General features: G+C 39.2%; 1 protein-coding gene across 3 annotated transcripts; it reads left to right on the forward strand.

The window, feature by feature from the left end:
* The first annotated feature begins 57 nt into the window (after positions 1 to 57).
* Positions 58 to 12,161, forward strand: pdcd6 (programmed cell death 6). 3 transcript variants are annotated; one of them, XM_026292521.1, is made up of 6 exons: positions 58 to 243; positions 3,786 to 3,847; positions 8,823 to 8,867; positions 9,791 to 9,949; positions 10,947 to 11,056; positions 11,681 to 12,161. In XM_026292521.1, exons 1-6 carry the CDS (start codon positions 161 to 163, stop codon positions 11,777 to 11,779), a joined length of 558 nt encoding a protein of 185 aa, XP_026148306.1. In that variant the 5' UTR covers positions 58 to 160; the 3' UTR covers positions 11,780 to 12,161. The 3 variants fall into 3 exon arrangements, with proteins under 3 accessions (XP_026148306.1, XP_026148309.1, XP_026148307.1); XM_026292524.1 differs by having other exon boundaries at positions 174 to 298; XM_026292522.1 differs by lacking the exons at positions 58 to 243; positions 3,786 to 3,847 and adding an exon at positions 6,038 to 6,144.
* Positions 12,162 to 12,602: the final 441 nt, after the last annotated feature.

The following is a 12,602-nucleotide window of genomic DNA, read 5'->3' on the forward strand; positions in this document are numbered from 1 at the left end:
CCATCCTCGTGGGTTTAGCGGTTGAATGATTGGCCACGCCTCTGTGCGCGAGGAGGCGCCGCGTAATCGTCGGGGCGGCGGAGACTGAGGCTGCTCACAGGACGAGCCGGAGCCGACCCAGCTCAATTTTTGACAGCAGCACATTCACTGTCTTTTGAAAATGGCGTGTCACAGCCCGTACAGAGCCGCCCCACACATCAGCGCTCCTCCGGACCAGAGTTTTCTGTGGAATATCTTCCAGAGGTGAGGCGTTTTCAGTGAAAACCGCTGTCATTGTAGCGGGGAGGAGAGGAAGGAAGTGAGTGGGGCCGAGTTGTTAAATGTTTCTTGGTTTTGTCTTTTCTCTGACTAATCTTACTCTGTTGCCTGGCTGAGAAGAGAGCACGATTAGTGATTTAGGAGTTTTAAGACGTTGTCGATACAGGGTCAGCATGACATTAGCTGGGTGTCACATCGCCGTGTTAGAAACTGTCTTTAGATTTTATATCGGGCGTCTTTCACCGCTTAGTGTTTCCAAACTGGCGTCCAAGGTCCTCCAGGAGACCTTCAGGGGTTTTCCCCCGTATATCCCAGCAAAGGAAAGACAGCTCAGTGTAAGGGTTTGAATTAAAAAAGAGATAAGAGACAATATTTCATGAGTGACTTGTTTTATTACCACTTTGCTTCTGTTTAAAAGAGAAAAATCCTCAGTGAAATCTCTCAGATTGTTGGAGGTTTAGCTATAGTTTCGTTATATGATGCAGTGTAGGCCTGTCTATGTAAGAGAGGTCTATGTCTACGTATGTAACACTGGTAAGATTTTTAACAATAATAACGTAATTTGTCGTGTCCTGGGTAATTGTCTCCATTTTGATATTACAACATCAATGCCAGTGTTCAGTCATTGAGGGACCTGGTCATTGATTTTACCGTGGACTGAATCAAAACTGTGTCAGCTGCAAAGAAGGTCATAGTAGTAGGGAAATAGTTGATATGCTTTGGCCTCTGGTAATAGTAAGCTATAGAGTTACGTAATACTGCAGAGGATTTTTTTTTTTCCTGCTGCTTTGCTTTCTGACAACATTGAGATGCTGCAGGCAAACACCCTTACCGAATTATTAATGTATGGTGCAAACCCTTTTGGAAATCAGGCCGGATGTTTTCATCTTATGCTGTTTTTTTTCTGTGTAGCACCTCTTATACATTGATAGTCTTTCATGTAAGCGACACTTTTCATGACTATCATAATCATCGGCACATACAGAGTCATAATCGCTCCTTTACAACACTTACATGAGGACACACACAACCCTCCTGGGTTGCCTCTTATCTGGAAAAAAAGGTGCTGGAATTCCCTCAGTCACGTCATCAGTCAGTAAAGCTTAGGTAAACATAAGATCCCAAGACTCCTGAGTAAGCAGAGGTAACTGTTTAGACTTAGTTATGACTGTAGTCAGGTAAGGCATCATAAAACATGACTGGTTATAGAGATAGCATGAAGGTTATGTTCAGATTAAGGTAACGGTAACATATTTTCCTGGAATCTAATGCTAATAATAGAGTAGTTGATGTGGGTAGTTTCTCAATCTGTGTCATACACATACACACACACGCACAAACACACCAATATATGACTCACCATACCACTTGACACTGTTTTTGGAAATCCATTCAGGTTAACTCTCATTTTTATTCTGTCTTAATGAATCTATCTTTTCTGACTGGATGTGCATTGCCACAAGTCATTTACTTTTAAGGTTTTTTGCACAGTGGCTGATGAAGGTAGACTGCAGTCATGCTGTAGTCCGTCTCTTAAGTGTACTCTGTTCTTTGAATATATTCAATGACGTGCCACTGAATGAATCATGAGGCAGACATTCTCTCCTTTTTCCCTGCTTGAGTGACGTTGGTATGAGAAAAATGCTTGCACCCAGTCCTCCAAAAGTAAACACCAACAACACCAGCCTTTGACATGTATTTAGATCATCAACACAGATTTGTTGCTATGTACACAGTCTGGCTACTATTCCAATGTGAATATGTTTCATTTTGTAATATTCAGACTTGTCAGAATCAAACTTGTAGGAAGGAAATTTGGCTCACTTAGAATATAATTCAACAGGGGAGAGAGAGAGAGGTTTTACTGACAGTTCTTTTTTCATACAGTGAAATTTATATGAAGTCTCATGGTCACTGAAACATGTCATGATTCATTACACAACTTCAAATTTACTGTACATAAAAATAGAAAAAGTACATATGGACACTAACAGGATTTTCCTGGGAGGTTTTGTGACTACAGCTTTAATTTGTACGTTTGTATTTGTTTCACCATGGAAGCCACGGCGACATTACTTTACTTTTGGACCATTTGTGTGGAAAGTAGGGCAGTTCTGCAAGCCATATTCCAAACAGACTGCTTAATAGGAAACAGTGAAACATAGGAAAGTCTGAGCAGAATAATCCACTCGGCTGTTGTGTTTTAGGTCGTCGTGCTGTTTTACATGCAGGTTTTGTAGTTGACAGCGTGAAGATGGAAACGCCAGATGGCTAATAATCTGTGCTGCAGGCAGTTGTAAGGATGTTTCACTTTTTTAGTGAGTTACTCTATGTAAACGTTTCACTAAGTAACTTTACCTGAGGCTGAGTGAATGAGGTAGCAAGAGGATGATGGGTGGAGAGAGGCAAGAAAGGGTGAATGCTTATACTGTATACACACACACACACACACACACTTTTTTTAATCAATGAGTGTTTGGTAAAGGTTGGTACCCCAGTGCCTACACTAATCCAAGCACTCCTTGCCTTCACTGTGACAAAGCTCTCATTTATTAGCTCAGGGCATGCTGAGAGCTGTTTTTCTCCCCCAGAGAGACAAGACAGGTCTCTCTATGTTTGTTTGTCTTTATTTAGGTATTTAGGCAGTTAAAAGTGCACAGTAGACACAGACATATATCTGATCACCGTACAGAAATCCAGCTGCTGACAGGAGATATTACTGCACATTAAGAGTTAACAGCTCGGAATGGAAACCCAGCCCACAAAGTCCGCACTGGGCTGGTTCTGGGTTTTTTTTATGTTATTGTTTTCTTCTCTGTGGGCGTTCAAAGTGTGTTTGAGTGTGCTCTGTGTCGAGAGATTGAGTGAGACAGGTTGCTAAGGAATAGCTGAGTCACTGGACATTTGACTAATCTAGATCTCCAGACAGTTAGAGACTGTTCTTGTTTTTAACTCTTAAGTTTTAATGACATTCTCATGTCTGAATTACGGCTGAGGTTTGCAAATCTGTCTTAATATGTGCATTGTCTGCTGAACTGTATATGGGTGAGAGTTTCACCTCATTCTTGCTCATTCCCAAATGCAGTTTCTTTATGACCTACTCTTGGTGTTGTGTAGTTTTGGTTTCAATTATCACTTCAGAAATATGTTACACTGAATTTATCACAAGCTGACACTATGCTGGTAGCACTAAAAGTTACTTGTATGTTTGCCAACATTCACTCTCTCAGGATCAACACACACACGCACACTCACACTCACACACACACACCCTCACACACACACACACACACACACACACACACACACACACACACAGCTTGTCTGGCTGGTCTCATGGGAGCTAGTAGCTTACAAGCTTCCTTTTGTATCCAGATCATAGAACTCCATTCATTTTCAGTAAACTGTTGAAATACTTAACATGTGCACAGGAGTTTAGCGTTTCAGTGTGTGAATGCTAACACCTGCTGCTATTGTATGTGGCAGTGGGTTGGGAGGCTATATCTAATCTGTGTTTTCCTCCCTAGGGTTGACAAGGACCGGAGTGGAGTGATATCAGACTCAGAACTTCAGCAGGCCTTATCGAATGGTACGTAATAATGTCTGTGTGGTTTTTTTTTTTGTCCTCACTTTCTGTATTTCTGTCATTTGCTGTACATCTTGCTATTTCTGACCATTTGTGTTGTGTTCTCATCACTTTCCACTCCTGCAGTCTCCATCTCATTCTCCTTTGATCCTTTGTCTCTCCCCAATCTCCTCTTCACACACTATTGCTCTCTGCCACTCTTTGATTTAAGGAACTGCCAAGCCTAAGTGCAAAATAGATTGGGATTTTATTTTTATCCCTCAGTGGTAGGTGAACCAAAAAAACCTACTAGAGTTGTATTACTGTCTTAGGACAAAAGGGGAAGGAGATGAAAAGTTTCTGAGTAAAGCTTGAAAGAACAAACTTCAAGCTGCGTCACAGCCCTGGTGATGACAACCAACTCACCTCCATACTGACTGGTGGCTCTATTTATATGGATTTCAGTGTTTCTTTGGGGATTTTTTTCAGTAGTAGTGCTGTATGTCAGTTAAAACTTGGCATACATTGTACAGATTCTGCTTGATTTTAGGTTAAGTTCAAGGGCTTTCAAGTTATGTCTTGACCATAAGTAGTTTCTGGAGCCTTTATTTACCTGTGAGGCAGAGACTTTATTTGTATGAAATTTATTTATGAAATTGATGGTCATGACCTACAGATGGGAAACCTGCTTTTGAGTATATGTGTCCTAAAAGAAGAAGCTGTTGTTTCATAACTTACTAACAATTTTGAGTGGTAAATCAGCCACCATTATCAATAATTATTGTTTGTATATAGTGTGTTAACAGAAAGCTTGCCAGGTATAATAATATTAGTTACTAGTTTAAAAAAACAAAAAAAACAATGTCTTTGAGTGTTTTCTGTGCTACTGAATCAGAGTTCATCAAGGAAAGATGGAAGTGCAATTACTCCTGATCCTGTGTAGGTCTGGAGGATGATGATTTAAACAGGATTAACAGCTCAATTACCAATTGGTCCCTTAAAATGAAAAATTATATTTGTGACTTTGTAAGGCAGTCTGGTGAGGGGTGTTGAATAAATATCACAGGCCGTCTTCTTTACTCAAATCCTGACAAGTGAAGTTTAAACAATTGATTGCTAGCTGTAAGGAGGTCCTCTAACAAAGGTGCTTTTACACTTGCATGGACCAAGAAGAGCTGCAGTGTAGTAAAATATCAATTTGCCTGCTCACAAACCCACAGATACACACAGCACTGCACCAGCACTAGCACTGTGTCTTGACCTTGCTCTCAATGAGACAGCAGGGTTGAAATACAGTAATGATTAATAAGTCATATACTTATGAGCAGTTTGTCTGAAAACTGTAGCACAGATTGTTGGTCTCATTAAAATATAATGCAGTCCATATCTAGTGTATGGCTCAATTCCTTTGGCAGGTGCTCAGAAACCCAATCTTCTTTTAGAAGGAAAAATCAGAGCAAGAAAAAGAAGTGTTGAAGCAAGCAGCACCGGAGAAAGAAGCTGTTTTCAGGCTGCGCAGTGGCTCTGCCTCAGCATACTGATTAGTTTGAGAGTGTGTTTGTTCATGGATCCATGAACATGTGTGCATTAAGGCTCTGCAACTATCCTTTTTGATTTTATAGAATTGTCATGTATGTGTGCCTTCTTGTGTATCAGTGTTTTGAATATAGTGCATGTGGTTGAGTATATACGTGAAGAGAACGGCAGTTTTCCCAGTCTCTGCCAGTCCGTCAGGCTCAATGTGATCTGAAACAGAGCCAGTGAATCTGAACACACACTGCACTGGATCCTGTCCTGTAGTTCACTCACTAAAACCACGAAATGTTGCTTTAACTCACTTCAGTTTCACACCACCGGCCGAATGTTGTCTGCCATGCTGCTGTTTCAGTTGTTTCTAAGTGTTCTGATGCTTGATGCCATTTCAAAGTCCACAAATATTTGTACCTATAATTTTCTTATCTTTCTAATCTTAATCACAAACTAACAAAATTACATGTCTATATGAGACTGGATGACTTTTAGTGATAAACCTTTGCAGCATCCTTTGTCTTCCATTTCCCCTTATTTCCTGTCTTCTTATTTCATTTCTCTTCTTTCCTTAGGATATGGCACCAGCTCAGTGCCCACAGTCTATTTGTCCTATCTTTCCTCTAACTCTCTGACCCATGCTCTTTATCTTTTTATTTGTCCTCTCTCCATTCCTCTATCAGTACTCATTGTGACAGTTTGCCATCCCCGATGAGAGTGCAGTTGGCTGTGTGGCACTGAAGCATATTTGTATGCCTGTATTGTGGCTATGCCGTGTATCTGCACAATTTGCTGTAAGTACAGATTTCTTTGGCCTCTCATTACGCAGCAGTGAGTAGATGTCATTCCAACTTGCTGTCATGCACCCACACCCTCCAATACACACGTTTAACACTCGTCCTTGAGTTATTTATTTTAGTGTGTAGGAGCAGTAATAGCCACTAAAATTGCTGACATGATTGAGAGCACATGCTTGCTGTACAGATTGCAGAGTTAACTGAATGGCAGGACTCACTAGTGTTAACCTTTTAAAATATATTTTCTGTACTATCAATCATCAACCTTGCGTAGCCATTTTCATTTTAGCTTAATAGTGGATGTGATGCTTCATGTGTTCACTGCGTTGAACCCTGTAATTTGAAGCTAATGGTCTGAGGCACCAGTGCTGTTTAAAAAGTGACTGGATTTCTTGACCCTGCTGGTGTTTGTCACACCTATCATGACTATCCTCTGGATTAAATTACAGATGCAAACAGCAGACTGTGAAAGACAGGTTGGCTGTTTCATTTGCTATAGTGCATGCAGCTCACTGGGACTAGTGGATATTTGTAACATTTTGTAACTCATGAGTGATAACATGGCTGAGTTTTGCTGTTATTAAACAATGTAGATGCATTGCAGCTTTGAAAATATAAACCTTTCAGAAATCATGAAAAAAGTGACAAATGAAAAAATGCCTCAGTACTTTTGTGTGTGTTGGTTCTGAAACTACTTTGTCAAGTGTGTAGCTATGTAAAAGTTCATGTCCACATATGCTTGAATACGTCAAGTGCATATGTACAAATGTCTTACTGAGCTATGTTTGTGTATACACTGGTTAAATCAGTGTGTTTTCCACTAGACTGCCTCTCTCCTCCCCTCCCCTCCCTTTACCGGCCTCCCTACTGAGCTCACCCCTGAGAGAGCCCTTTGTGTGGACTGGACAGAAGCTCTATTGTCCCAGTTGGCAATCAGATGCGCACACACAGATACACACGTACGTCTCAACCAAGACTGACCACTTCACAGTGGGCGGTCACAGTCTGTCTGACATATAATGGTGAACTCACAGCTAGTTACTGGTGGAAAGTGTGTGTGAGCAGATGAATCAGTGTAACTGGAAAGGAGGAGTTTATGTTTGTTTTGTCAGTCTTTGGTCATTTCTTAATGGTTCTAAAGTTCCAGTTGCAATCTATGTGAAATTCAAGTTTCCTGATCATAAAGATGATAGCTCTGGTTACTTTTAACTATTGACAGATTTAAGTAATGAGAAGCCAATGATTAGAGCTCAGTCCATTAAAGTTACAATCAGGCATGTGGTGCTATCAGCAAAATGCTAAAATCACCATGCAGACCTGCTTATTGTCGCAATGCTAACATGCTGATGTTTATCAGGCATAATCCATGTTTACTCTCTTAGTATAGGACTGAGCATGATGTTTGCTAATAAGCCCTAAACATAAGGCAGAGTTAAGGTTGAGGGTAATGTCTTTAGTTGTGGAAGTGTGTAGCATTAAATCGCCATTAACAGACAAAGCTATGAATTCATCCTTTTTCATGCAGATGGTGAACTACTTTTTAAAGATATTGTAAAGTTTTGAAAATACTGTTAAAAGTTTTGTTTAAATGAAAAAATAACTTATGAGAGACATGACAATTCTTGTCGGACTGCACAGCAGCAAAACTAACACTTCAACTACATTGGATTACTCCAACATAGTGGTCTCACTTCCATATGTTTATTATACTTATGCTTCATGTTTGTTGCTTTAGAGCAGCACTCCAGTATACACTAAACTGTAAGAATATACATGTAGTCTGGCGTAAACCCCAGGCCCAGTAAGAGCCTTGGACTTGGTCCCAGAATCACTGTTCTCATAATTGCAGTCAGCCTCACCCATCAATAAAACAGCCCAAGGCAGAGGGAGGATATGTTGAGTGTCTTGGAACACTGCAACAAAACCTGGGCTACATAGAGTATAGAGGGTCCACAATATGCAGATGAGATGTTCAAATTCTGCACATGGTGGTTTATGGTCTGATAAGAGTTGCAGGCACGACTCTTTTAAGTCAGGAAAAGTAGGCTTGAGAATCTACTTTACTGACAAAATTACAGCAACAAAAACAAAACGGCAGATGTTTTGTTCCTCACATCTTTGTGTCTCTTCTCTTTTGTTGCCTTTGCCCATCTGATTATCTCTTGTATTTTTTCCTTTCTGTGTTTTCTGGCTCTCATTAAGTTCCCTCTCTTCTCTGCAACCTCCCATACTTACTCTTCTTTATTTCTGGTTCTGGACTATTGGCTTCTTTGTAATAAAGTGAGATGGTAAGTCTGCAAGGATTTAGTTGCCCTGATAAATTTCAGCATCTTGACAACTGAGTGTGAAGGAGGCTCTAAAGTATGTACACCCTGTTAAACTAAAGGTCAGTCCTGTAGAGTTTGTCCCTTAAAAGAAAATTACAGTGTGTGTGTGTAGGTGAAAACAAAATGCTGCAAAACGGCGACTGCTCTCAAGTTATAGTGTTAATGATTTACAACAAAGTGTTTTCTATGTGTACTGTTGTTTGTCGGTGTACAAGTCTCAACATCCTTTTATTCTTTTATTCACTCATTACCTTCTAATTAGCTCTCAGATTTGTTAAACTTCAACCACAGCTTCTTTTAGTCTCATTGGTGTCTTTGACATGTAAGTCGTATTCTTCTGTCTTACAGGTACATGGACTCCTTTCAATCCAGTGACAGTCCGCTCTATCATATGTAAGTAACTGCTGACACTGACGTACCCAACTCATTTTTACACAACTGCCATTTGTCCTCATGGTGTTTATTTGCCTACTATCCATAACAACTAGATAAATTTGTTGCATTTGAAATAATCTGAGGGCACAAACAGATCGGTTTTGGCTTCAGTACCTGCTGCTCTAGTGAAACATGCAGCCATCAGTAAAAGGCGGGAGGGAGCATGAGCAATGAAATGGGAAAGGTAGTCTTTAAAGACAGCTGCTGATTACATTAGACTCCGAATATTGATCTGTTTACACTCTTAAGGCAGCAGCAAAGATTAAAAGTCTACGTCTCTGCAGTGTAAGTCAGGACTCTGTTTGCAGTTTTCTAACTGCTATTTGCAGGTCATAGTGCACCTCATCACACAGGAACAGTAAAACGCACTTTTTATACTAGGTATTTAAGTTTATTTTACTTTTTTATTCTGGAAGAATTTACGTTTAATTTCAAATCTCTTGCATACTTCAGCCATAACTTCATTTAAAACAAATGTGTTAAAAATATCTGGTCTCAAATGTACATTGCTCTCTTTTTTTGTTGTATTGTTGGGAGTCAAAGTCAACTGCTTCCCATTTTCATTGTACCTTAATCAGTAAATCTTTTGTTTAACATTACCCCAGCTAGAGGCATACCTCTGCTAACACTCCCTTTGTTGGGATATGTTTGGATTTGAACTGCTTTGGGGTGAGAAGAGGAGAATTGGTGGGACACAATGCTTTTAACCTGCATGTGGAGCCGTATTTGTTGTCTTTTTATAGGATTCATCCGATGAATGTTTGTACTGAAGAGCAACATTTTTAGTGTCTTGTGTGCACTTTAAGTGCATGTATGGGACAAAGGATGAATATGTCTCTCATAGTAAATGTTATTCTTGACCTTGTACTCCTTTCCTTTAGCGATGTTCGACAGGGAAAATAAAGGTGGGGTGAACTTCAACGAGTTTGCTGGCGTGTGGAAGTACATCACAGACTGGCAGAACATCTTCAGGACCTACGACAGGGACAACTCTGGTTTCATTGATAAGAATGAGCTAAGGCAGGCGCTGACTGGGTTTGGTGAGCAGCAAAGATTGATCACTGTGGTGGAGGGCTTTGGGGCTGCCTTTACATGTGTCCTTGGTATGAAGGTCAGGTTTGGTCTGTTCAGTAGGTCTGTGTGTGTTTGGACCAACATGCTTCAGGGACAGTTTTATGCAAAGAATAGAATAGAAATCTATCCATATGTTAAATTCATTACTCAAATTAATAATTGTTTACAGCTATTATTCTCAGCATTTAATTGCAAATGGAGCTCCAGCTTTCCATTTACAATACAATGCAAATCATATGGGGCAAGTCCAGAATTGATGTTTAGCACAAAAAATAATTTATATTTTAAAGATTATTGCACAGCAAATTAGCTGATGTAGATATACTGTCTGCAATTTATTGTAATGTGAAGATAGAATTTGTACACATTAGCAATAAAATTACTCTAATTGTTTGAAGCTGTAGGTTTTTGTCTACCACTATATTTGAAAAGTGGTTAATGAAATTTAACCTTTGTACAACATCAGTGATATGTTTTAAAGAACAGCAGTTTCTAAAACTGTTCTGTTTGAATTTATGTGCTTTCTCTGTTCGTAATGTTAAAAACTGTCTTCACAAAATGTGAAAGTTAAAGTCTCTGATGTGCTTTATTGTACTGATACTGCCAGGAATACCTTTCATTGGAACATGTCTAACATGTCTCAGCTACTGCCACAACTTGTTCATTTGCTCCAGCATGGCTGTAATGCCTGGTTTGAAGTGGATCAGATCTCTGCTACAATGAAATTCATATTTTGATTTCGGAATTAAATGCCATTGCGTGGCCAGGACCCTCTTTAATGTGGCTATCCCTTTTCACCACTTAGGAGGCTCGGGTACATTTTGCTTTAGGCTGGTGATTGTCCAGGTTCATTTCCCTTGTGTGTACAGTAGGCAGTAGGTGTCCACAGTGTAGAAAGTGAAAATATGAAGGAGAGCTTTGAAATGATGACTGCATTTCTGAAGTCCTATATGTTATTTGCAGGCTATCGTCTGTCAGACCAGTTCTATGGCACCCTCATAGAGAAGTTCGACCGGCAGAGGAAGGGTCAGGTGGCCTTTGATGACTTTATCCAGTGCTGCATTGTACTACAGGTAACATTTTCATGCTATATTTATAAATAACATGTATACAATAAAAGCTATGCAGATATATTTCTACATTTGTCCAAGACTACTCTTACATTTTAAGATTGAAAGGGCAGTTTTTAATAATTCACATTTAAGGAATGTGTTGCAAACTCCCCTTTCAGTAAATTAATAATCATGAAAAGTAACACTTTGAATTTCTTTGTTGATTTTCAATAATTTCACACTTATGCTATTATAATGGAATCTACTAAGTGTGTCTGCAGCTTTCAGGTGCAAAGGTAAGGTAGAAATAACACAAGAGCTTTTGCTCTAACACATTATGGCCAGATATGTCAATCATTCATGTTTGTGCTTTTTCTTAAGAGACTGGATTGAATGAAATTGTATTTTTATATTTTAGTATCCAGAAGTAAAGAGTTGAAGTATTTATACTAATCAGTGAATATGTGTTGAATGTCTATAGCTGTTATTAGTGGTACTATGTGATATTAATGCCGTAAAATCTTGACTGAAGTGACACTGAAGTCATTCTGTGAATAAAATTATATCCATTTTCTATTGAATTTACATCAGTGAATTAGCTTTTGTTGTTATAAGGTTCAAAAAATTAAAATCACCTTTTCACAGAGACTGACTGATGTGTTCAGGCGGTATGACACAGACCAGGATGGCTGGATCCAGGTTTCATATGAACAGTATTTATCCATGGTCTTCAATATAGTATAATGCACATGGATCGCCACAGAAGAGCACAACTGGACACAACAGTGCCAAAGCTACCGACACCTTCCGGATGTCTGCCATGGTGGACACTACAAGATTTTTTTAAACCCAATTATTCGCCCTGTTGGGGCTGTCTCACACCAATTTATAGAGCACATACAAAAATTTTTTAAAGGAACCTTAATTTTTGAGGTTGAATTCTCTGTATGACGAATTTATCTGGACGTTCAACCACAGTGCTTGATATATTTAAAAAAAAAAAAATCTTGTAGTGTTTAGTTTGTTGACTAATATTTGTGTTGGGGACTCTGGGTTGGGAAATATTATGGACACACCTGTCTTTCTGTCTTAGTGTCAACAAACTTTTTAATGTCTTAACTTTAATTGATACAATGAAAAGAGAACTCTGTTGAGAGTGAAATGACGCAGTGTAAATATGATTTAAGGTGCAGTGCATGCTTTTCAGGGAAATTTAGCCCACTTTGAAGCATGCTTTCCCTTTTTCTTCTCTTCCTCAGCCTGTTTTGCTCAAAGCTATGTTTACAAAAACTGTGAGAGCAGGTGATGCTATGCTTTGGGGTTCATTGACATGCCGGCTTATGTGCCATATTTGTACAAACCTTTTTTTTTTTTTTTTAAACAGCAAACCACCTTAACATGTTTGCTAGAGGGTATATAGAAAAGCTTATTTTTTGTGCATGCTGCCTTAAAATCTGTAAAAAAAAAAAAGAGCCAAAAAATAAATCTTTTATTTAAAAAAGATCTGATGTGTGGAGTGGACTTCAATTACCACAGTGCACTGCAGGGGGAAACCGTGATTTCAACT

This window comes from Mastacembelus armatus, chromosome 20 (assembly GCF_900324485.2).
Source record: "Mastacembelus armatus chromosome 20, fMasArm1.2, whole genome shotgun sequence".
NCBI lineage: Eukaryota > Metazoa > Chordata > Actinopteri > Synbranchiformes > Mastacembelidae > Mastacembelus > Mastacembelus armatus.

What these genes read in the sequence shown, in the direction of transcription:
- pdcd6 (XM_026292521.1), top strand. Translation starts at nt 161, where the DNA reads ATGGCGTGTCACAGCCCGTACAGAGCCGCCCCACACATCAGCGCTCCT. An exon ending in GACAGTCCGCTCTATCATAT is followed by an intron (nt 8,868 to 9,790) that starts GTAAGTAACTGC and finishes CCTTTCCTTTAG; the next exon opens with CGATGTTCGACAGGGAAAAT. An exon ending in GCAGGCGCTGACTGGGTTTG is followed by an intron (nt 9,950 to 10,946) that starts GTGAGCAGCAAA and finishes TGTTATTTGCAG; the next exon opens with GCTATCGTCTGTCAGACCAG.